At 40.7% G+C, this 24,904-nt stretch overlaps 1 protein-coding gene across 14 annotated transcripts in view; it reads left to right on the top strand.

Moving 5' to 3' along the window:
• LOC129858798 (mitogen-activated protein kinase kinase kinase kinase 3-like) overlaps positions 1-24,904 on the top strand; it is a 68,223-nt gene that overhangs the window by 11,887 nt on the left and 31,432 nt on the right. For all 14 annotated transcript variants that reach the window (XM_055928077.1, XM_055928123.1, XM_055928118.1 and 11 more), the window contains exon 2: positions 22,708-22,765. In XM_055928077.1, coding sequence (XP_055784052.1) covers positions 22,708-22,765 — 58 coding nt within the window. The remainder of the gene's footprint in view (positions 1-22,707; positions 22,766-24,904) is intronic.

Below are 24,904 nucleotides of genomic sequence, written 5' to 3'. Positions count from 1 at the left end.
TGGAAATGCCAACTGCGTTCGGGATGAACTGAAAAGCGTGCCCAGCTATTCACATCGTTTCAAAAATAAATGTCCCAAAATCGCACTAAACGGATATAAATTGCTATAAAACGCTTTAAATTAACTACCTTATGATGTTTTTAACTCCTATAACGAGTGAAAAGATGACCGGAGAAATATAACAGGCTAAACTAACGCTTGGAACAGGAGCGGGTCGGTGTCTTCCACGCGCGTTACGCACCAAGAAAAGACTTGCTAGCTACAGGGTTTTTTCATTTGTAGTGCCTGTGAACGCGCAATCGACCCCATTGGAATCGTCATCACGTAAAGGCATCCAGGGGAAGATGTAAGAAGTGTCCGTATAGTCATAGCAATAACAGTGCCCTTTTAACTGACTTCAGAACAGTGGCCAACATTTCTGAAATCTGACTCCATGTCAGGGAAATTGCTGTAGAATGGGCTCTGTTCCACTTAGAGACAAAATTTCAACTCCTATAGAAACTATAGACTGTTTTCTATCCAATAATAATAATAATATGCATATTGTACGATCAAGGATTTTGTGGGAAGCCGTTTCAAAAATTACCCAATTAGCATAAATAGTCTCAACAGCGCCCCCATCCTCAACAGGTTATTAAGGAGAAGTTTATCTAAAGTCCCATGCATAACACTTGTATCTTTTATCAATGTTTATTATGTATTTCTGTAAATTGATGTGGCTCTCTGCAAAATCACCAAATCTTTTGGAAGCAGAACATTACTGAACATAACATGCCAATGTAAACTGAGATTTTTGGATATAAATATGAACTTTCTCGAACAAAACATACATGTATTGTGTAACATGAAGTCCTATGAGTGTCATCTGATGAAGATCATCAAAGGTTAGTGATTAATTTTTTATCTTTCTGCTTTTTGTGACTTCTCTCTTTGGCTGGAAAAATGGCTCTTTATCTGTGACTAGATGCTGACTTAACATAACCGTAAAGCCTCTTTGAAATCGGACACTGAGCTGGGATTAACAACAAGTTTATCTTTAAAATGGTGTATAATACTTGTATGTTTGAGGTATTTTAATTATGAGATTTCTGTTTGAATTTGGCGCCCTGCACTTTCATTGGCTGTTGTCATATCGATCCCGTTAACGGGATTTCAGCCGTAAGAAGTTAAGCTCACAGAACGGAACCGCAGAGTGCTAAAGCGCGTAGCACGTAAAAGTCGTCTGTCTTTGGTTGTAACACTCACTACCGCGTTCCAAACTGCCTCTGAAAGCAACAATAACTGTAAGTTGGGAGCTTCATGAAATGGGTTTCCATGGCCAAGCAGCCACACACAAGCCTAAGATCACCATGCGCAATTCCAATCGTCGGCTGGAGTGGTGTAAAGCTTGATGCCATTGGACTCTGGAGCAGTGGAAACGCGTTCTCTGGAGTGATGAGTCATGCTTCACTCAGATCGAATCTGGGTTTGGCGGATTCCAGGAGTACATTACCTGCCCGAATGCATAGAACCAAATGTAAAGTTTGGTGGACAAGGAATTATGGTCTGGGTCTGTTTTTCATAGTTTGGGCTAGGCCCCTTAGTTCCAGTGAAGGGAAAGCTTAACGCTACAACATTAAATTACATTCTAGACGATTCTATGCTTCCATCTTTTGACAAAAGTTTGGGGAAGGCCCTTTCCTGTTTCAGCATGACAATGCCCCCGTGCACAAAGCGAGATCCATACAGAAATGGTTTTTTGAGATCGGTGTGGAGAAACTTGACTGGCCTGCACAGAGCCCAGCCCTCAACCCCTTCAAACAGCTTTGTGATGAATTGCAATGCCGACTGCGAGCCAGGCCTAATCGCCCAACATCAGTTCCCGACCTCACTAATGCTCTTGTGGCTGAAAGGAAGCAATGTTCCAACATCCTAGTGGAAAGCCTTCCCAGAAGAGTGGAGGCTGTTATAGCAAGGACCAACTCCATATTAATGCCCATGAGCAGGTGTCCACATACTTTTGGTAATGTTGTGTACCTGCCTGGTATAGCAAGGATAGTCTATTCCACAGGAGGTTGGTGGCACCTTAATTGGGGTGGATAGTCTCGTGGTAATGCCTGGAGCGCAGTCATTGGATTGGTATCGAATACATTAAACACATAGTTTGATTCCATTCGTGCCGTTCCAGCCATTATTATGAGCCGTCCTCCCCCAGCAGCCTCCACTGGTCTATACTGTAGTTATGGAAAAGGTGTACAATATACTTTGTTATAGGAAGGATAGGATACACCCCAACGGGCTCAAACCTGGTACCAGGGTTTAAAGTAAACAACCAGTGCTGATGAGGGTGACGGTGAAGCCTCACTCAAGTAAGGAGTTGAATCTGTAGCAAAAGAGGGGATGAGAGAGAACTGACTCTGCTGTCTGCAGTTTGTGCAGGCTCTGTAAATGCCAGAGCTCTGTGGAGGAAATATTTTCCCACTCAACGTTCTGAGGCCACATACTTTCCTAACTATTTGTAATATATTATTCCTCCCGCCACTCTTTCTATCCCACTAATATCACGAATACTGTGCATATTATTATTATTTTTAACAGCTCTTGCACATGTTATGCTCAAGTGTTGACTTTATGGTTACAGACAATTTTTTTTTAAAGAATAGGAAGTAGGTCTGTAGTGAATAGCCTAAAGATTTGTTATTTGTAATTATAAATAGTGTGGTATTTCTAGTAGTCCAGTCCCTGTGGTTCTGTTTGTTCCCCCTCTAATCTCTCGTCTGGGCCAGATCTGAGCCGTCGTGCTGTGAGCTCCACCTGGAGACACGAACATGCACGAGTTTGTGTGTGTGTGACAGCGTATGTGCATGTTTTTGGAACAGTTCTTGCCATAAAATAAGGAAGTCTATCCCATCTTGTTTTAAATATTCTAATTTACACGGGCAATATAGCCTACCACATAGGCTATGGATTTTAATGTAAAACTATGTTTTACTTATGAGTTGTTCGATGTCATTTCAGCAAGCGATGACACCTACCATCACAGATTATTCTGAAATAATTTCTGTAGTTAGAAACATAAGAATTCCTGCGACCATTGTTTTGTTGACATTTTAATTGATCTGAGAAATTGATTGCACCCAAATTGACCTTTTTTAAATTTATAGTATTCACATAATATTAAATAAATATAGTAACCAACATCTGATTTGGACCAAACTTCTTCCTACCATTTGAGTAAGACGAGGAATTCAATAAAATGGTCAATAGCCACAAAAAGCTTATTTCTCTCAAATTTTGTGCACGAATTTGTTTGCATCCCTGTCAGTGAGCATTTCTTCTTTGCCAAGGTGATCTGCCACACCTGTCAGGTGGATGGATTAAGAAGCTGATTAAACAGCCTGATCATTACACAAGTGCACCTTGTGCTGGGGACAATAAAAGGCCACTAAAATGGGCAGTTTTGTCACACAACACCACACCACAAATATCTCAAGTTTTGAGGGAGCTTGCAATTAGATGAATGTCCACCAGAGCTGTTGCCAGAGAATCAATGTTAAATTCTCTACAATAAGAGAGAAACGTCGTCGTAGAGAATTTAGCAGTACGTCCAACCGGCCTCAACCGCAGACCACGCCAGCCCAGGACCTCCACATCCGGCTTCTTCACCTGCGGGATGGTCTGAGACGAGCCACCAAGACAGCTGATGAATCTGAGTATTTCTGTGTGTAATAAAACCCTTTTGTGGGGAAAAACAAATTCTGATTGGCTGGGCCTGGCTCTCCAGTGGCTGGAACTATGCTTTCCCAGGCCCACCCCACCCATGGCTGTGCCCCTGCCCAGTCATGTGAGATCCATAGATATTTTTTTGTCTGGGAGAAACATCGGGGGTAGTCGCATTAGAAGGGGTGGGAGATGAGGAAATGTTGGACGGGCAACATCGAGGAGAGTAGCATTTTCTGGATGTTTGGAGTCATACCTTGTGGGATTGGAGATAATCTGAGGAAGATTTAGGGAATCCCATTGCTTTAGGACTTGGTCAGGTGGTTTAAGCATGTCCCCGTTTAGGTCACCTAGCAGGACAAATTCAGAATTAGTGTAAGATGCCAGGAGAGAGTTTAGGGCAGGTAGGGTACAGGCCGGTGCTGATGGAGGACGATAGCACCCAGCAACAGTCAAGAAAGAGCTATTTGAAAGTTTAATGCTTAAACTCAGCAAATCAAATTGTTTGGGGACACACTTGGTGGAGACTACCGAGCACTGAAGGTGATCCTTGGAAAAGACTGCCACTCCCCCACCTTTAGAAGATCTGTCTTGCCGAAAAAGGTTCTAATCAGAAAGGTTGACATCAGTATTCAAAACACTCTTCCTTAAACCTTTTCTAAATAGGGTGTGCTGTTTTCACTTTGTAAAAATTTCGTTCCCAAATTAAACTGCCTCGTACTCAATTCTTGCTTGTACAATATGCATATTATTACTATTGGATAGAAAACATTCTCTAGTTTCTAAAACCGTTTGAATTATATCTGTGAGTAAAACAGAACTCAAGTTGAAGCAATTTTCCTGTGAGGAAGTGAGATCTGAAATCAGGCAGGCTGTTCTGGGGTCGGTTTATTAATTTGCATGTCTTCTATTGGTCGAGATCCACTGCATACACCTTCCCCTAGATGTCAGCAAATAGTGAGAATTGGAATGGAGTTGCTAGACAGATCTGAGGCCATATAAATGGTCTTGGAACGTGGGGTGCAGTCTTTTCAACATTCGCCATGACGCAAGACAGACCTCAGGATGTCGTTCTGGAAAGCTCTCGTTATAGGCCTTAGATATATCTGGCTCTGATTTTATTCGATATAGGTGTTAAAGACATCAATGTTGTTATTTTAAACTGAGTTATATCAGTATATTGCGATTTTCGGATATTTCTTTGTGCTGCGTTATAGTGAGTTGGGCACGTCTGGGCCGCATGGCTAATGTTTACTGCTAATTCCAAAGTTGAAGGTGACAATCTACAACCGAGCAACGATTCTTTTGGACAAAGGACAACTTGCCCAAGATTCTGATGAAAGCTCATCAAAAAGTAAGAACTATTTATGATGTTAATTCGTTGTTCTGTTGAAAAATGTAAAACTCATATTCCGCCATTAATTTCGGTGCGGTCTCACTTTAACGCACGCTGTATGTCGTAGTAACGTTAATTTTAAAAATCTAACACAGCGGTTGCATTAGGAACTAATGTATCTTTCATTTGCTGTCCAACCTGTATTTTTTAGTCAAGTTTATGATTAGTTACTGATTAGATTAGGTGCCTCTCCCAAGATTTCTCCCGACATTTTGTTGGCAGCTTGGCTACTATTCTCATTGTATAACCACGATTTGTGCCGCTAAATATGCACATTTTCGAACAAACTCTATATCTATTGTGTAATATGATGTTATAGGACTGTCATCTGAAGAAGTTTGAGAAGGTTAGTGAAAAAATTAATATCTTTTGCTGGTTTATTCGTTATCGCTATTGTTGGCTTGAATCAATGCTGTTGTGTGGTTGGCTATTGTAGTAAGGTAATATAATGCTATATTGTGTTTTCGCTGTAAAACACGTAAAAAATCTGAAATATTGACTGGATTCACAAGATCTTTGTCTTTCATTTGCTGTACGCTGTGTATTTTTCATAAATGTTTTATGATGAGTATTTAGGTAATTCACGTTTGTCTCTGTAGTTATTCTAGTTGCTTTGGTGAGAGTTGTGATGGTGGCTGCAATGTAAAACTATGATTTATACCTGAAATATGCAAATTTTTCTAACAAAACATATGTTATCAGACTGTCATCTGATGAAGTTGTTTCTTGGTTAGTGACTATCTTTATTTGGTCGAAATTGTGATAGCTACCTATGCAGGAAAAAAATGGTGGGAAAAAAAAGTTGTGTCTTTTGCTATCGTGGTTAGCTAATAGAAATACATATTGTGTCTTCCCTGTAAAACATTTTAAAAATCAGAAATGATGGCTGGATTCACAAGATGTGTATCTTTCATCTGGTGTCTTGGACTTGTGATTTAATGATATTTAGATGCTAGTATTTACTTGTGACGCTATGCTAGGCTATGCTAGTCAGATTTTTTACTGATGGGGGTGCTCCGGGATTGTGATGAAGTTAACCACGTCTCAGTAATGACCAACACATCTGGATTGGAGCTGTGAACCCACACTTTCAAGTGATCTATTTTAGATAATAAGCTTCTAGTGTTAACATGCAGAAAACCCAGGCTTTTACGAGAGCAGAAATCAATGAAGCTGATATCAGAGCACGTGTGGTGGCATATTTCTGCTTTACCAAATGAGGAGAGTTCCAAACTTCACACACCAGTCAGTTATACTTAAACTACATCTTTAAGAGCTTTGCAATAGCAATTTGACTTTCAATGATGTGTCATTTCTAATGAACCATTGGAAGTAACTACAGAAAATTACAAAGATCTTTTATAGCCAAGATACACCCTTCTCAACCTACATGACGAACCACAGATCTTAGGAACTCTTCACAAAGGGACTTTATAATTGAGAAAGGATTATCCTTTAGCCAGATAACATTCGCTATAAATTATCGCTCAGTTTGGTCCATAAGACGAGGTTCTAATCTCGTTCCTGGTACTTCATAGCACAGAACCATTACCTCATCCAATCTGGAATGCTCTTTAGGTTTTATCACCCAAAGACATCGTAAATCTCCTCTGTCAGTGCTATCTCATAGAGGCCCATCCTCAGTGGAACACACACACAATAGTTAACAGAATACACTATTCTGTCGAATAAAACAACCATTATAATGTAATACAAGCATTATAACAATCTTGCAATTTTCCGCGACAAGTCAGAATTGGGCCAGCAACTGTAGATGGGCCAGGGTGTACATGCACATTTCCAGATATCATCAACCGTAATACAATCAAGGCACGGCATAGTACAGAGAAAGCTCATAGGACAGAGAGCTCTGCAGTGCTGATTTATGACATCTTAATCTGCATCAGATGGCAACAAGGTCATATTGTACAGCAATTTCATCAGGTAACATGAATACAAAGCCAGCGAGAGGTGATTAGAATAGGATGGGAGGCCAAAAGACTGTAACCAATAGTCAGAGTCCCGAGTGTGGGAAAAACAGTCAGTCCCACGGTTGGGTAAAGAAAATACATAGTCAACAAAGCATGCAGAGTCATGAGGAAAATAGCAAAATGCACAACTAAAATATACAGTTAAAGTCAGAAGTTAACATACACCTTAGCCAAATACATTAATACTCAGTTTTTCACAATTCCTGACATTTAATCCTAGTAAAAATGCCCTGTCTTAGGTCAGTTAGGATCACCACTTTATTTTAAGAATGTGAAATTACAGAATAATAGCAGAGAATGATTTATTTATTTCATCACATTTCCAATGGGTCAGAAGTTTACATTCACTAAATTAGTATTTGGTAGCATTGCCTTTAAATTGTTTAATTTGGGCCAAACGTTTCAGGTAGCCTTCCACAAGCTTCCCACAATAAGTTGGGTGAATTTTGACACTCCAATACCTTGACTTTGTTGTCCTTAAGCCATTTTGCCATAACTTTGGAAGTATGTTTTGGGGTAATTGTTCATTTGGAAGACTCATTTGAGACCAAGTTTTAACTTTCTGACTGATGTCTTGATGTTGCTTCAATATATCCACATAATTTCCCTTCCTCATGAAGCCATCCATTTTGTGAAGTTCACCAGTCCCTACTGCAGCAAAGCACCCCCACAACATGATGCTGCCACCCCCGTGCTTCACGGTTGGGATGGTGTTCTTCGGCTTGCAAGAGTCCCCCTTTTTCCTCCAAACATAACTATGGTCATTATGGCCAAACTGTTCTATTTTTGTTTCATCAGACCAGAGGACATTTCTCCAAAAAGTGTAGTCTTCGTCCCCATGTGCAGTTGCAAACCGTAGTCAAGCTTTTTTATGGCGGTTTTGGAGCAGTGGCTTCTTCCTTGTTGAGCGACCTTTCAGGTTATGTCGATATAGGACTCGTTATACTGTGGATATAGATACTTTTGTACCTGTTTCCTCCAGCATCTTCACAAGATCCTTTGCTGTTGCTCTGGGATTTGATTTGCACTTTTTGCCCAAAAGTACCTTCATCTCTAGGAGACAGAAGGCATCTCCTTCCTGAGCGGTATGACGGTTGCATGGTCCCATGGTGTTTATACTTGCGTACTATTGTTTGTACAGATGAACATGGTACTTTCAGGCGTTTGGAAATTGCTCCGAAGGTTGTACCAGACTCGTGGAGGTCTACAATTGTTTTTCTGAGGTCTTAGCTGATTTCTTTTGATGCTACCATGATGTCAAGCAAAGAGGTACTGAGTTTGAAGGTAGGCCTTGAAATGCATCCACCGGTACACCTCCAATTGACTCAAATGTTCTAAAGCCATGACATCATTTTCTGGAATTTTCCAAACTGTTTAAAGGCACAGTCAACTTAGTGTATGTAAAATTCTGACCCACTGGAGTTGTGATACAGTGAAATAATCTGTCTGTAAACAATTGTTGGAAAAATTTCTTGTCATGCACAAATGAGATGTCTTAACTGACTTGCCAAAACAAGAATTTTGTGGAGTGGTTGAAAAACGAGTTTTAATGACTCCAACTTAACTTCTTCTTGGGGCTAGTCATTGTAAGTTTAGAGTCACTCGCCCCAACAGTGTGTGTGTGCTGGAGGTGAGCGAAAGCTCGGGAGAGAGGGTTGAGTGTGGTGGAGTTACCTGTACCAGACAGGGGGAGGCAACCAGGGCAGACGGTGAACAGATCTCCAGGTGGAATCCAAGCAGCAGTGCAGCAGGCAAAGGGAGTAGGTGTCACACCCACTTGGGAGAAGCTTTTATTTCTGGAGACAGATTTCTTGTAGAAAATGCCCGTGTCTGAACAGCAGGAAGGGGCTTCAAGGCTTCTGGGTTTGGGTGGGGTAGCCTGCCATTTGTTGGGCTCAAAGGCTTCGACACCTATCGCTTCACACTTCAGTGCTAATTGAAGTTGTATCTCTTTGTCCTAGCAAGCTTGGTAGCTTCCAGTCCTTATAAAGTAAAATATATCATTGTAATTAGTGCCTAATGAATTTATTTCAATTGACTGATTTGCTTATATGAACTGTAACTCAGTAAAATCATTAATTGTTGCATGTTGCTTTTTATATTTTTGTTCAATATAGTTGGGATAGGCATTTGACTTTTTTTGACCAGGTACTCATTTTATTCGAATGGTGAAAAAAAGAAGCTATTTTTAGAACAAGAGTAGCACTGGAAAAAACATATGTGGAGCATTTATCGATATGCAAACAGCGAACAACAATGCCTAATTTATCGTAACCATTACAGATAACGAATTCTAATTGCTAAATTGCCTCATATTCAGTCAGTAAAAAAAATAAGTGCCATTTAAGATTAATTGAAACTAATATCAATAGGTTAGTATATCGTGGAACTCAATCTTCAAAAGGGTAGTAACCTCAGCAGTGTGGTGCTTGTAGAAGCAATGGCATAGCCTTTTGTTAATTTAGCAGACACGACGTTCTTAGTTCCCAAGCCCTTATCACAGCCAAGACACCGATTTTCTAGTAAAAAACACAATGTAATATAACAGAATATAACAGCATAGTGTCGAAATGATTTGCGCCTGGAACAGTCAGTCTAAAAGAGGTATTTAATTTGAAACGGGGCTCAATTTGGCAAGTTGAAAGTTTCAAGGTTACAAATCTGTCTTTTCGATGTACAGATGTTTGATTGAGTTTGTTCCTTGGAATGTATCTATTCTACATTGAACACTGCATGGCGATGAATTATGGCCAGGCCATCTGTTTGGTGAGTAGACTTGGCTAAGTGATTCTGGAAAATATGCTCTTTGTCTTTATCAAACTAATGGTTTTGCATATTTTCAGCGTGGAACCTGTATGTTTAGGGAGGTAATAGCCTAGGCTAACCAATTCTAAATGCCACTAGCAGTTCGCAAAGTACTGTAGGGTCATCAATAATGTTAGTTACCTCAGCCACAAAGTCATAAACCCTGCCTGTGTATAAAAAGTTTATTCTTAAAATCTGTTTTAAAACCCTTAACCACACTGTTAACCTTACATTATGACCAAAAAGCAAATGTTTGTTTTCATGAATTTGTACTATATTGTAGCGACCCGCACAGACAGCGGTGTGTTATGTGTTGGGCTATTAGTGGGTTGTGTTGTACTTACCAGTGTTCGCGGGGTCCGACATGCCAATCAACCTGCTATCTGCCAATCACGGGAATGTTCTGATGCCGGGCATCCTGGTGTTTGGCGGAGTGGCGTGGAGGGGGGTTGGGCAGTGGGATGGAGCATTGGAAGTTAAGACCAGGTTTAGCCATTTTTATCTCTCTGTTACGTCTGGGCTTCACAAGAGAAGGTCACGGTTGGCTTGTGGGGTATCTCATTTATTTGGCGTGGGCTACGGCCAAACAGTAGCCTGTGTTAAGTTGGGTTAATAAACCGTTAATTCGTAAACACAACCCTCTGTCTGGACAAGTGTTCCTTTGTGATCTTGTCAGGTCATTACAATATAACCAAATTTGACTTTGTAGCTGTGGTAACTAGGTTTTTATATAACTTGAAAAAGAAAAGTTGCACACTCTAGGAGCTCACTGTCCCCGATGAAGCTTGCCTGTTGCAATAATTGAATAACCATCGTTTCATCTGAGCTCCTAGAGTGTGCGGCTCTCCTTCCCCCCCCCAAGTGTTCTACTCCGCTAACTAGCACCTCGCCTAAACAGGTGTGCGTTTCTTTCGCCTCCGAACTATGTTTTTTATAGGCATTTCATTTTGTAAGCGCACAAATGCATGCTTTTCAACCGTTCGCTGCCTGCATCCGCCCGCCCGACTAGCATCACCACCCTGGACGGTTCCAACCTAGAATATGTGGACATCTATAAATACCTAGGTGTCTGGTTAGACTGTAAACTCTCCTTCCAGACTCATATTCAACATCTCCAAAATCAAATCTAGAATCGGCTTTCTATTTCGCAACAAAGCCTCCTTCACTCACGCCGCCAAACTTACCCTAGTAAAACTGACTATCCTACCGATCCTCGACATCGGCGATGTCATCTAAAAAATAGCTTACAACACTCTACTCAGCAGACTAGATGCAGTTTATCATAGTGTCATCCGTTTTGTTACTAAAACACCTTATACCACCCACCACTGCGACCTGTATGCTCTAGTCGGCTGGCCCTCGCTACATATTCGTCGCCAGACCCACTGGCTCAGGTAATCAATAAGTCCATGCTAGGTAAAGCTCCGCCTTATCTCAGTTCACTGGTCACGATAGCAACACCCACCCGTAGCACGCGCTCCAGCAGGTATATCTCACTGATCATCCCCAAAGCCAACGCCTCATTTGGCCGCCTTTCCTTCCAGTTTTCTGCTGCCTGTGACTGGAACGAATTACAAAAATCGCTGAAGTTGGAGACTTTATTTCCCTCACCAACTTTAAACATCTGCTATCTGAGCAGCTAACCGATCGCTGCAGCTGTACATAGTCCATCTGTAAACAGCCCACCCAATTTACCTACCTCATCCCCATACTGTTTTTATTTATTTACTTTTCTGCTCTTTTGCACACCAGTATCTCTACTTGCACATGATCATCTGATGATTTAACACTCCAGTGTTAATCTGCTAAATTGTAATTATTCGCTCCTATGGCCTATTTATTGCCTACCTCCTCATGCCTTTTGCACACAATGTATATAGACTCTTTTTTTCCCTACTGTGTTATTGACTTGTTTATTGTTTACTCCATGTGTAACTCTGTGTTGTTGCCTGTTCACACTGCTATGCTTTATCTTGGCCAGGTTGCAGTTGTAAATGAGAACTTGTTCTCAACTAGCCTACCTGGTGAAATAAAGGTGAAATGTAAAAAAAGCATGCGTGTGTAGACAGAGGTCAGAACGCAGTTGAGTGACTGTGAGACAGAGGGGATTTAATGAGCTGAACTGTGCTGCCTGGTTTCTTTTTTGTGTCCCTCAAATGCACATGTACAAGTTGAACAGTCAAAGCAAATTAACGTAGTCTCCAATTTTTGACCAAATCATATTTTTCAAATAGTGCAAAACGATAACTGTTCCTGCTACTGCAACACCCTTGTATCCATTTTGCTTGTCTCTTGTGTTTTACTTAATGGATCGTAACATTTTCTTTGAGATTTTGCTCATGATAAAATAAATGATGTGGTTATCCTCACAAGTCAAGCCAGTCCTCCATGTAAGCAATTCAGTTTGTCTAATGCTTCAACCTAATTCTCTTTGAATAGTCCAACAAATGATAGCTCCGAGGGCTATCCCTATGGTGCAATTATCATATGAATTCCACAGACTACAGTAACATATCAGCCAGGTCTGAGTTATTGTTAAATATAATGCAGCTATAAGATCTAGCATAGGCTTCTTATCTATGTTCTTCAACATGAACTAGTCAGCCTCCCGAGTGGCGCAGTGGTCTAAGGCCCTGCACCACAGTGCTGTAGGTGTGCCACTAGAGATTCTGGCTTCGAGTCTAGGCTCTGTCGCAGCTGGCCGTGAACGGGAGACCCATGGGGCGGCGCACAATTGGCCCAGCGTCGTCCGGGTGAAGGGAGGGTTTGGCCGGCAGCCATGTCCTTGTCCCATCGCGCACTAGCGACTCCTGTGGCGGGCCGTGCGCATCGCATGCTGACACGGTCGCAGGTGTACGGTGTTTCCTTCGACACATTGGTGCAGCCGGGTTAAGTGGGCATTGGGTTGTGTCAAGAAGCAGTTGGGTTGTGTTTCGGAGGACGCTCGGCTCTCAACCTTCGCTTCTCCTGAGTCTGTACGGGAGTTGCAGCGACGAGACGACGAACTACCAATTGGATACCACAAAATTGGGGACAAAAAGGGGTGAAAAAGATCATATGGAATAAATAAATCAAATACAACAGTAGCTAAATGGAATGGATGTTGTGACTTAATATCAATGTGGGAAGTTGGTTAAATCGAGGCATCCGTGCAGTGACAAAGTGGAGATGCAAATAACTGCATACATTTTTTTTAATGCTGTGAATGTCACATGTTAACTTTGACAGCCCTAAAAATAATACCGTTACAAACATTTGCATGGCAGTCATGTTTTTCAATAAAATGATTAGAAAATATCTTTATACGTAGTGTGTTTACTGACATTAACCATTAAAGCCAACCCATTACCATTGCAAAACACTATACATTGTTTGGGACTTTTAGCATTTTGAAGACATTTTACAGACCATAACATTGAAACCATTAGAGCTGCCCAATGGTTTGCTTGTTCACCAGGAATGGTTTTACTAATCCACACCATTTTTTAAAGGGAGTAAACCACGCAACACATGGTCTGTTTTTTCCTGGGCACAGATTAAGCCTAAGAAAGGCAAACTGAATTGTTTTCATGGAGGTCTGACTTGAATTGTGAGGGAAACCACACAATTCACTTTATCATGAGTAAGATCTATTGGTTTTCTACAAGTTGCAAAGAAAATGTTGTGATCCGTTTAATACACACAAGAGACCAGCAAAATTGATAAAATGGTGTTGCGGGAACAGTGGCATTTAGTGGAACATTTTCCTCATGTCTTGTTCATTGTTAAGAAAAATGACGGTCCAAATCGGATGTTCGGGGCAATTTATATGAATCTTTTGGGGCGGCAGTGTTGGGCCAGTAACCAAAAGGTTGTTGGATTGAATCCCCGAGTTGACAAGGTAAAAATCTGTCGTTCTGCCCCTGAACAAGGTGGTTAACTCACTGTTCCACGGTAGGCCATCATTGTAAATAAGAATTTCCTAGAGCAAATTATGTTTAAACAAAATAAAGTTTCAGGAATGATAATCTTACAATTTCAGCACGATCTGAGATGGTGTGTGTCAATCCTTTTTCTTTTTGGGATGGAATGACCCTTATGCCTCATCATGCTGGTTCACTTTATCAGTGACTATGTAACTTCCTTTCCTGTAATTAGTCCAGTGATCAGTATTCCTGGATGCTCATGCTGTTTTCTCTCCTCTGGTGCTGGGAGCATGCATAGGATATATAAATGCTGCCCCCCCAGTGATAGTGGTAGCTGAACTCTGACCTTGCGATTGACTTGCTCAGTGCTCCCATGATGTGTTAGCAGAGTGCTGATTGGGCAAGCAGTAAGCCCCTGTCTTCATCCGCACTTTCTGTAATGAATGGAGTCAAGTGAACACGGTTAGGAGGAGTAATGTATAGTTACATGAGTGACTACCCAGTGTGTGATTGTGAAGACTTGATCTGTATATTGCAGCACAGGGCTGGGCTACTGGAGCTACCCTAAGAGTATATGTACAGCATCAAAGGATCAGCTTCCAAGAGGAAAGGGGAGAGCGAGAACGAGACTGGTGGAGAGAGGAGGGAAGGAAATATTTAAAATGATTGAGCTTAGCTAGCTAGATTGATGATGACAGGGGGCTCAGCTTAACACCGCTCGGCTTAACACCGTTGTGCAACGTTCAGATATATTATGTAGAATAGTCTACATCAAAGTAATCAGCTCTTTTCATTCCAGTTATAGCTGCAGCGTTCAGTATGTGGCACCCTCCAGAACGTGACGTTGATGTTGAACAGACATCAACAATCGGTGTGTCATAAAGATGGAGGGGTGGGCTATGAAATGATGTGTTGTCAGACCAGATGACTAATGAGATATTGGATGTATATTACAGGGTTGATAAGATTCTCCTCCTTCCTCCAAGCAGTTCCTAAATTAACTCCTAATCTATTGTTGTGTCCAGTCTTAACTACATTAGACCTAAACCAGGATGGGTGATGTGGTGGGGGGAATAACTATCAAGTTTGCTTATCAAACTTTCGCAAGATTTGAATCAATTCTCTTCAGACAGAGAAGCCTGACTAAGTGGGGTTTGAAAAGACGGACACAGAGTGAGTGTCTGTTGTGTTGATGAGTTGGAATCCTAGTCAAAGGGAGTGTTTGGAGTGGCTTAGACATTTGACATAAGGGGACGAGTTCAAATCACTCACCATAACCAGGTTTCCAGCCAACTTTGTTATGCAATCAACGTACGTTGGATAAAAATTGCCACAACATGCCTGATGGAAACAGCTAATTTGTATGTAAAAGTTCCAAATGTTGACCAAACTAAATGCGTAAGACAAGGTGGGATCGTTTTGTCTGTAAAATAAATTGTGAGAAATGGCTGTGGCAACGCCTTTTTTAATGCGCAAATATTTATATAATTACCATCTAGGGCTGTGACGGTAATCGAATAACCGTGTAACTGACGGTTAAGGATGAAGACCGTCATGAAAATAAAATAACCGTCAAACGTTTATAGGCCTACATTTTTTTGTATTTAATTTTTTTTGATAAATTAAAGTTAAATGTAGATTAACTTTACCTAATAGCGTGAGTGATTTACTAAACTAATAAGTAATTGTTTTGCTAGCTTTGTCTATTAAACTGTCAACATCGCTTCCTCTTTCCAACTGTCCTTTTGATGCTCGAGCAGCTAAACCGCTAGATGTGCAGGGGTGTGGAGTGCTATAGGCTATGTCACTTCAGTAAAAAAAATGATGTATGGACTTTGTTTTATACAATGCACGTTTTTATTGCTTGCTAATTAATAAATCGGTCTTCAAAAGAAGGTTTGATGTGTCTGACTTAATTAATTATTCAACAGCAGTCAACAAGGTTGTTCTGGCAATGAGGTCTATAATGTGCAATTGTGTCAAATGGACAATGCACCAATCCTCGCCAACCTGACATGGTATAATTTGATACGGAATCTTTTCTTAATTTTTAGACTAATCGACTCTAATCAGGTCCTGGCCGATATGCCGCCCAAGGTGAGACAAATAAAATGGCCGCTGTATTTTTTTTATTTCACCTTTATTTAACCGGGTAGGCCAGTTGAGAACAAGTTCTCATTTACAACTGCGACCTGAATAGGATAGTGGCCTAGGCTATAGTGTCGGACCGCAATGCACTTTTATGAATGCCCATGTGGTAGCCTACTGTTTCTAAAACAGGCAATTTACAGGTAATCCCTGTCATTTGGTTACATTCATTTCTGTTAATGCATGTGTTAACTACAGTAATTTACCATTCTCATTATCGCAGTGGAAATGTTGAGTTCACACCCTGATACACTTGTGAGAAACAAGTTTTGATTTATTTCATGTCATTTCTATGCTCCATATGAACAATGAGCATGTGTCTGGTTTCTCTGTCCTGTTGATGTTGATGGAGCGCTTGCCCCTGAACATGCATAGAAGTACCTGGCCTGCTTCTCGCGAATATCAAATGTAGGAAAGTGCCCAGCTGGTCTTCTCAGTATTTTTTTCCCCTCCTCAGCATAGAGAGGAATGTTTTTGTCCTCAGCCCTGGAGGGAAGCCAAAGTCATTCCGCTACCCTAGAGTGGTAAAGCGGCCTTAACTGGTTCTAACAACAGAACTATCAGCTTGCTGCCAGCTCTAAGCAAACTTTTGGAAAAAATGGTGTTTGACCAAATACAATGCTATTTCTCTGTAAAACAATGAAGACTTTCAGCATGCTTTTAGAGAAGGGCGCTCAATGTGTACTGTACTGACTGAAATTGATAATGAGCTGTACTGTTAGATTTCTATGCAGCCTTTGATATTATTGACCATAACCTGGTTGTTGAGAGAACTTATGTTATGGCTTTTCAACCTCAGCTCTGAATCAATGATATGGCAATCTAATATAACTCAGAGGGTTTTCTTTAATGGAGCTTCTCTAATGTCAAACACGTAAAGTGAGGTGTACCGCAGGACAGCTCTCAAGGACCTCTACTCTTTTCTATTTTTACCAATAACCTGCCACTGGCATTAAACAAAGCATGTGTGTCCATGTATGCTGACGATTCAACCATGTACGTATCAGTAACCACAGCTAATGGAGTCACTGAAACCCTTAACAAAGAGTCTGTCATTTTTGGAATGTGTGGCCAGTAATAAACTGGTCCTGAACATCTCTAAAACTAAGAGCATTGTATTTGGTACAAATCATTCACTAAGTTCTAGACCTTAGCTGAATCTGGTAATAAATGCTGTTGAACAAGTTGAGGAGACTACATTACTTGGTGTTACCTTCAATTGTAAACTGTCACGGTCAAAACATACAGTGCATTTGGAAAATATTTAGAACCCTTGACTCTTTCCATATTTTGTTACGTTACAGCCTTCCTCTAAAATGGATTAAAAAAATACAAAAATCCTCAAATCTACACACAATACCCCATAATGACAAAGCAAAAAAAGATTGGACACTTTACTCAGTACTTTGTTGAAGCACCTTTGGCAGCGATTACAGCCTCGAGTCTTCTTGGTTATGACACTACACGCTTGGCACACTTGTATTTGGGGAGTTTCTCCCATTCTTCTCTGCAGATCCTCTCAAGCTCTGTCCGGTTGGATGGGGAGCGTCGCTGCACAGCTATATTCAGGTCTCTCCAGAGATGTTTGATCGGGTTCAAGTCCGGGCTCTTGCTGGGCCACTCAAGGACATTCGGAGGCTTTTCCCGAAGCCAATCCTGTGTTGTCTTGGCTGTGTGCTTAGGGTCGTTGCCCGGTTGAAAACGGAATCTTTGCCTCCAGTCTGAGGTCCTGAACGCTCTAGTGCAGGTTTTCATCTATTCTCTCTGTACTTTACTCTAGTCCGGAGGGAGAGAAAGATGGACAGTCTGCCAGTCCCTGCTGCTGAAAAACATTTTCACAGCATGATGATGCCACCACCATGCTTCACCGTAGGGATGGTGCCAGGTTTCCTCCAGATGTGACACCTGACATTCAGGCCAAAGAGTTCAATCTTCGTTTCATCAGACTAGAGAATCTTGTTTCTCATGGTCAGAGTCTTTAGGTGCCTTTTGGCAAACTCCAAGCGGGCTGTCATGTGCCTTTTACTCAGGAGTGGCTTCTGTCTGGCCACTCCAACATAAAGGCCTGATTAGTGGAGTGCTGCAGAGATGGGAGAACCTTCCAGAAGGACAACCATCTCCACAGAGGAACTCTGGACCCATTGGGTTCTTAGTCATCTCCCTGACCAAGGCCCTTCTCCCCCGTTTGCTCAGTTTGGCTGGGCGGCCAGCTCTAGGAAAAGTCTTGGTTGTTCCAAACTGCTTCCGTTTAAGATTGATGGAGGCCACTGTGTTCTTGGGGACCTTCAATGCTGCAGAAATGTTTTGGTACCCTCCCCGAGAACTGTGCCTCGACGCAATCATGTCTTGGAGCTCTCCGGACAATTCCTTCGACCTCATGGCTTGGTTTTTGCTCTGACATGCACTGTCTACTGTGTGACCTTATATAGACAGGTGTGTGCCTTTCCAAATATTGTCCAGTCAATCAATTCACCATGGGTGGACTCCAATCAAGTTGAAAAACCTCTCTTGGATGATCAATGGAAACAAGATCCACCGGAGCTCATTTTCGAGTCTCATAGCAAAGGGTCTGAATACTTATGTAAATAAGGTATTTTGTTTTGAATAAATTTGCTAACATTTCTAAACACCTATTTTCATGTTGTCATCATGGGTTATTGTGTGTAGATTGCTCAGGCATTTTTTTAAATCCATTTTAGAATACACGGTCACGTAACAAAATGTGGAAAAAGTCAAGGGGTCTGAATACTTTCCGAAGGCACTGTATTATCTTAAGTTCCTCCAGTTTGTTTTGTTTTTCCTTTAACTTATTCTGTGCCTCGTATGGTCGTTTTTATTGTCATCTGTACTGATAGTCCATCTATTTCCTTTGTTAATATGAACTCTTGACCTAAATTTGCTTTTGTTTTACAAATGAGTATTGAATAAAGGCACATTTAAAAATGTCCCATACAATAAATGGATCTGCTGTATCTATGTTATGTTGGAGAAAGTCAGTTATAAATGATTATTATATAAAAACATCTTGTTATCCAATACTCTTTGATTACGTTTATTATCCTCGCACAAGTGGAAATTCTCTAGGAGTAATTAGTTGGCTGTCATTGTAAATAGAATTTGTTCTTAACTGACTTGCCAAGTTAATTAAAATAAATGTAAAGTACCTGTCAAAAGTTTGGACCCACCTACTCATTCAGTGGTTTTGCTTTATTTGTACTATTTTCTACGTTGTGGAATAATAGTGAAGACATAAAAACTATGAAATAACACACATGGGATCATGTAGTAACCAAAAAAGTGTTAAATAAATCTAAATATATTTTATATTCTTTAAAGTAGCCACCCTTTGCCTTGCTGATAGCCTTGCACACTCGTGGCATTTTCTCAACCAGCTTCACGAGGAAAGATTTTCCCTACATTCTTAAAGGAGTTCCCGCATTTGCTGAACACTTGTTGGCTGCTTTTCCTTCACTCTGCGGTCCAACTCATACCAAACCATCTCAATTGGGTTGAGGTCGCTTGTTTGTGGAGGCCAGGTCATCTGATGCAGCACTCCATCACTCTCCTTAGTCAAATAGCCCTTACACAGCCTGGAGGTGTGTTGTCATTGTCCTGTTGAAAAACAAATGATAATCCCACTAAGCGCAAACCAGATGGCATATCATTGCAGAATGCTGAGGTAGCCATGCTGGTTGTGTACCTTGAGTTCTAAATATATCACATAGTGTCACAAGCGAAGTTCACCCACACCACCACCTCCATGCTTCACGGTGGGAACCACACATGCGGAGATCATCCGTTCAACAACTCTGCATCTCACAAAGACACAGTGATTGAAAACAAATCTCAAATTTGGACTCATCAGACCAAAGGACAGATTTCCACTGGTCTAATGTCCATTGCTCGTGTTTTTTGTCCCAAGCAAGTCTCTTCTTCTTATTGGTGTTCTTTAGTAGTGGGTTCTTCGCAGCAATTCGACCATGAAGGCCTGATTCATGCAGTCTCCTCTGAAGAGTTGATGTTGAGATGTGTCTGTTACCTGAACTCTGAAGCATTTATTTGGGCTGCAATTTCCGAGGCTGGTAACTCTAATGCACTTATCTTCTGCAGCAGAGGTAACTCTGGGTCTTCCTTTCCTGTGGCGGTCCTCATGAGAGCCAGTTTCATCAGGTTTTTGCGACTGCACTTGAGGAATCGTTCAAAGTTCTTAAGTTTTGGGTTTGACTGACCTTAATGTCTTAAAGTAATGATGGACTGTCTTTTCTCTTTGCTTATTTGAGCTGTTCTTGCCATAATATGAACTTGGTATTTTACCAAATAGGGCTATCTTCTGTATACCACCCCTACCTTGTCACAGCACAACTGATTGGCTCAAGAAATTCCACAATTAACTTTTAACAAGGCACACCTGTTAATTGAAATACATTAATAATTGAAACCACTTAATGAAACTGGTTGAGAGAATGCCAAGAGTGTGTAAAATTATCACCAAGGCAACGTGTGGCTACTTTGAAGGATCTCAAATATAAAATATTTTTATTTAACACTTTTTTTGGTTACTACATGATTCCATATGTGTTATTTCATAGTTATTCTACAATGTAGAAAATAGTAAAAATAAAGAAAAACCCTGGAATGAGTAGGTGTCAGCTTTTGACTGGTACTGTATATGCCAATGATTTTGACAGTAATTTTATGTTTTTATAAGAAACATTGTTCTGGAAATTTCTAAATAGTTTCAATGGTCAACATACACTCACTCACTCACTCCACCAGACATGCCACCATGGGAACAATTAGGTTCCCCCCGGCTAATGGGGATCCTAATAAATCAAATAAAAAATCACCCAGTAAGTCAACAAAGTATCTTTTTTTCTTCCATTCAAATTGTAATAATCCTCAGTATTTGAAAAATCTTTGAAACACTCGCCCCTCGATAATCAGCATCGCTGATAAATAGGCTATGGAGAAGTTATATATATATATTTTTTACTATAGCATAGCTGTCACCTTCATACTTCCCTTGTGAATTCATTATAGCTTACTTTCGGAAAGCCTAAGGTAGGCCTAGGTTTTTTAAATACATTTTAAGGAAAGGATAAATCTTTTTTTTTTGTCCGACACGCTGGTGGCTTTGCTTTGCGGGTGCTTTTACGGGAGTGTGCTTGAGTTCGCTGATTCTCTCTCTAGGCCATGTCCATTCAGAAAGTTTCCTAAATTAGCCTGTCTGGACTCCGTCGTTTTTTAATAAGAATCAAACACTCCTGTCATGATTTTAATCTTGTAAAAGGCCTATTTTCAGTAGCTTAGGCAAAACTATTTATCTATCTTTGAAGAACATATGCCATAGTCATCGAATGACTGCAACAGCAGGGTTTGTGATATGCAAATATTTCAGGAAAAGTGGGAGGAAACCCATCAGACTTTGTTTAAATGGTTTTGTGCGTCAAAATAGGAAATGTATTTAAATGTTAGATGCAGAAAAGCCAACAGACAAGGATAAGTTACGAAATATATCTTCATTTTGACTCCGTTAATGTTGTCAACATGAAAATGCGACATCCTCTCCAACCTGGCATTTGTTAATTAATATTTATAAGGAATAACCTGAATAAAAATAACGAAGCGTAATGGCTTGTTTCAGATAGGTTTTAAGACGCATATTCATGTGAACAAGTCTACAAACAATTGTCCCCCCCCCCCCCCAGAGTAATCTTGGAGTCACATGATGATATTGTGTGGTCCTTCCGCTACAACTCAGGAAAGTATGCCCTTTATTAGGCTACCGATGAAATAAGATATTAACTTCAGAGTGGTGAAAGTGCACGGTGATGAGGTTGATACTCCAATAAATATTGAGGGTCTTATTCTGGTGACATGATAATCTATGCTTGGCTGCCGTTTTGACACATTTTTTAACAATCTTGCTTTTTGTCCATAATAATCTCATGTAGGCTATACCCGCACTGTGTCTGCAAGCTGTTGCCTAGAGCGCACGTCCCAAGACCAGAATGGGAAATGCGATTGAAACCCATTTAACTATTATTTTATGTGCTGTACGTCATCACCGCACAGCCTTTCATCTGCAACAAGTCAATTTGATGGAAACACTTCTCTGGTTGGGAAATGTGCATATTGTTTTAGAATACTCGCATGAAAAATCTGTCGCCAGTTGGATAGAAACCTAGCTCATGTTAGATTTTTCTGAGGCATAATAAAAATTACTTTCAGTCAAGGAATGCCAATGTTTTTAGTCTGTTTCCATCTCTGTTTGTGTTTTTCATTTAGGTTGTGTGATTTGTGAAGAAAACAGTTTGATGTTTAGAACGCAATAAGCTTCTGTTTGAATTGATGACTGCTAACTGATTAAGTGTTGTAATGTCTGAGCTTATTTGCTTTTCAAAGGTGAATCATCCATCTTCAGTAATATCCATGTTCAAACTAATTTGTTTATGAATGTTTACTTGCCTCTTGAACGCACACACATCTCTTTGCATAGTTGCTGACATAGAATAATATATTATTCTAGCTTATCATACAATACTTTGGACACGTGCTTGTGTTAGACTGCAAGGCCAGTTGGCAGGTAAGCAATGTTATCCTGCAAGTAGCAGCCTACTTACTGATCGAGCCTACACTTTCTCAGGCTTAAAAACAATGTTGGTGTGACAGAGGCCAGTCCTCTCTAAAGCCCACTGTTACCCCTTACTGACAGCTGGCTAATAAATGCTCTCTCTTTTTTTTTGTCTCATCTGTTCTCCAGGCCCGTAATGTCAACACTGGGGAGTTGGCTGCCATTAAAGTCATTAAGCTGGAACCTGGTAAGCCCTCTTCTCTCTCTGCCATGTGCCATCATCACTAACGTGTCTCTCTCCCGACTTCTAATTTCTTCCCCTTTGTCTCTTTTTCCTTCCTTCTCCTTTCTCTCGTCTTTTATCCCGGGTTTTCACCAGTCTTTTACAAACCCATTTACAGTCGGCAATCTTTTGTCACCTTCTGTTGCAGAGGCATAACGAATTGGTTATTTTGTTAATCTCACCAGCAGTTGAATTCTAATTATCCCTTAGAAAGACAAGGTCTTGTCTCTGTCTTAGTGAACAATTGAAGTCTGATGTATGCATTTTATGTTTTTCGACCAGATGTTGGTTCACAGTACACTGAATTAAGGATTAAATGGAACTTTAAACATTGATTTGATGTTTTTGCTTGTAAATAATGAGCATCGTCATTCAAACGTCTCTCCTCTAGTGTTAATCTTTCTGCCTATATTGAATTATTGAGTGACATATTCAAAGCCCTTTAATGGAAGTGTATCGTGGCCGGTACATTCCGGTCAGTTTCCCAAGTCTACAACACAGCTCGAGGGCCAAAGGAAATATCATGCAGCATGTGCAAACTCGCACGCAGTGTCCCAGTTTCCGCTTCCTCCTTCATAGAAAGGTCTATCTATCTTTTTTTGTTTATATTCCTCCCACACAGAAAGCTTTGTTGAATTCGTGTTGTCTGTTGAGTTTATTTTTGTTGCACACTGTACAAATCTTTTTGTTGAGCACACAAATCTTCATTCTTGCATCACAAAGAGGATGAGGCTAAGTTTACAAGATAACATCCCGATCTCAGTTTTTCAGTTCAAGTGGACTAAATCCCCTCTGAGTATTTTGATGGCGTGATCCTCTTAAGAGATGCATCTGTAGAGAAGTGAGGGAGTAGCCTTGTCTGTCTACTGTACCAAGATGCTTTTTACACTTGTCTGTATGTGGGCCTTGTCCCTTGATGTGCATCTAACTTGACGAAAGATGTTCACATCTTTTGAGATTTATATTTTGAATATAGTCCATCTTTTCAGTTGCTATGAATTTAATCTGAAGGAAAGAATGAGCTTTGCCACCTAATGTCTCTGTTATAGGCCTAATAGTTAAAGATGAAACATTAAGAGAGATGAGGAATTGGAATGCACCCAATGTATGCTAGCTACCAGATAAGACATTGGGAACACATGGAATGCTTCCCACATTGCTTTAATTGGCAGTGAAATACATTTTTTAAAGGCTGCCACATTCAGAACGCTAGTCTGTGTCCATTTTTAATGGTACTTTTTTTAAGGGGGGTCAAAAGAAGCCAGGAACCGTGGCTGATGTGACGCGCTCCCGCTGGGAGCGATTACACTGATGCCCTGGTGGAGTCAGGCTTGTCTCAGCTGATTGATAGGGACAGCTCAGTAGCAGGCCTGCAGATTGCATTAGTGCAGTGTTGAATATACTCGCTACACACAGACTCTCCCTTCTGCACACTCTGCATCATTGCTTCCCACCTGAGGAGACTGTGCAGTCACATAGGGTTTGTGCAGGTAGACTGACCACCACATGGGTTCACCTCTCCTTTTAGAACCTACTTGGAAAGCCCTGCTCACCTGCCCCTGAAAACCGGTTGGAGAATATCTTATTGCTGACTGTATTGGAGTGCAGTATGTGTAGATGTCATGCCCAGCTGAAACCCTAGAGCCATGACCTAAATGTGGGAAAAGAGCTGACGGCCAGTGGTTTTCAATAGCGTTACGTTTGATATCTTAGCCTAGCATTACATACTGTCTAGATGTTGATTTTGTACATCCACACCAGACGCCATCAGGACACCAGGTTGAAATATCAAAACCAACTCTGAACCAACTACGTTCATTTTGGGACAGGTCCAAACACATGAAACATTTAGCTTGCTGTTGCTAGCTAATTTGTCCTGTGATAAAAACATTGGGTTGTTATTTTACTGTTTATTATGCATGCATAGTCACTTCACCCCTACCTACATGTACAAATTACCTCGATTAACCTGTACCCCTGCACATTGACTTGGTACCGGTACCCCCTGTATATAGCCTCATTATTGTTACTTTTTATAATTTTTTTGTTTATTTAGTAAATAAATAAGCATTTCACAGTAAGGTCTACACTTGTTGTATTTGG

Source organism: Salvelinus fontinalis, chromosome 1, assembly GCF_029448725.1.
Source record: "Salvelinus fontinalis isolate EN_2023a chromosome 1, ASM2944872v1, whole genome shotgun sequence".
Lineage (NCBI taxonomy): Eukaryota > Metazoa > Chordata > Actinopteri > Salmoniformes > Salmonidae > Salvelinus > Salvelinus fontinalis.
The sequence above is the reverse complement of the archived record's forward strand: the minus strand, read 5'-3'. Positions and strand labels throughout refer to the sequence as shown.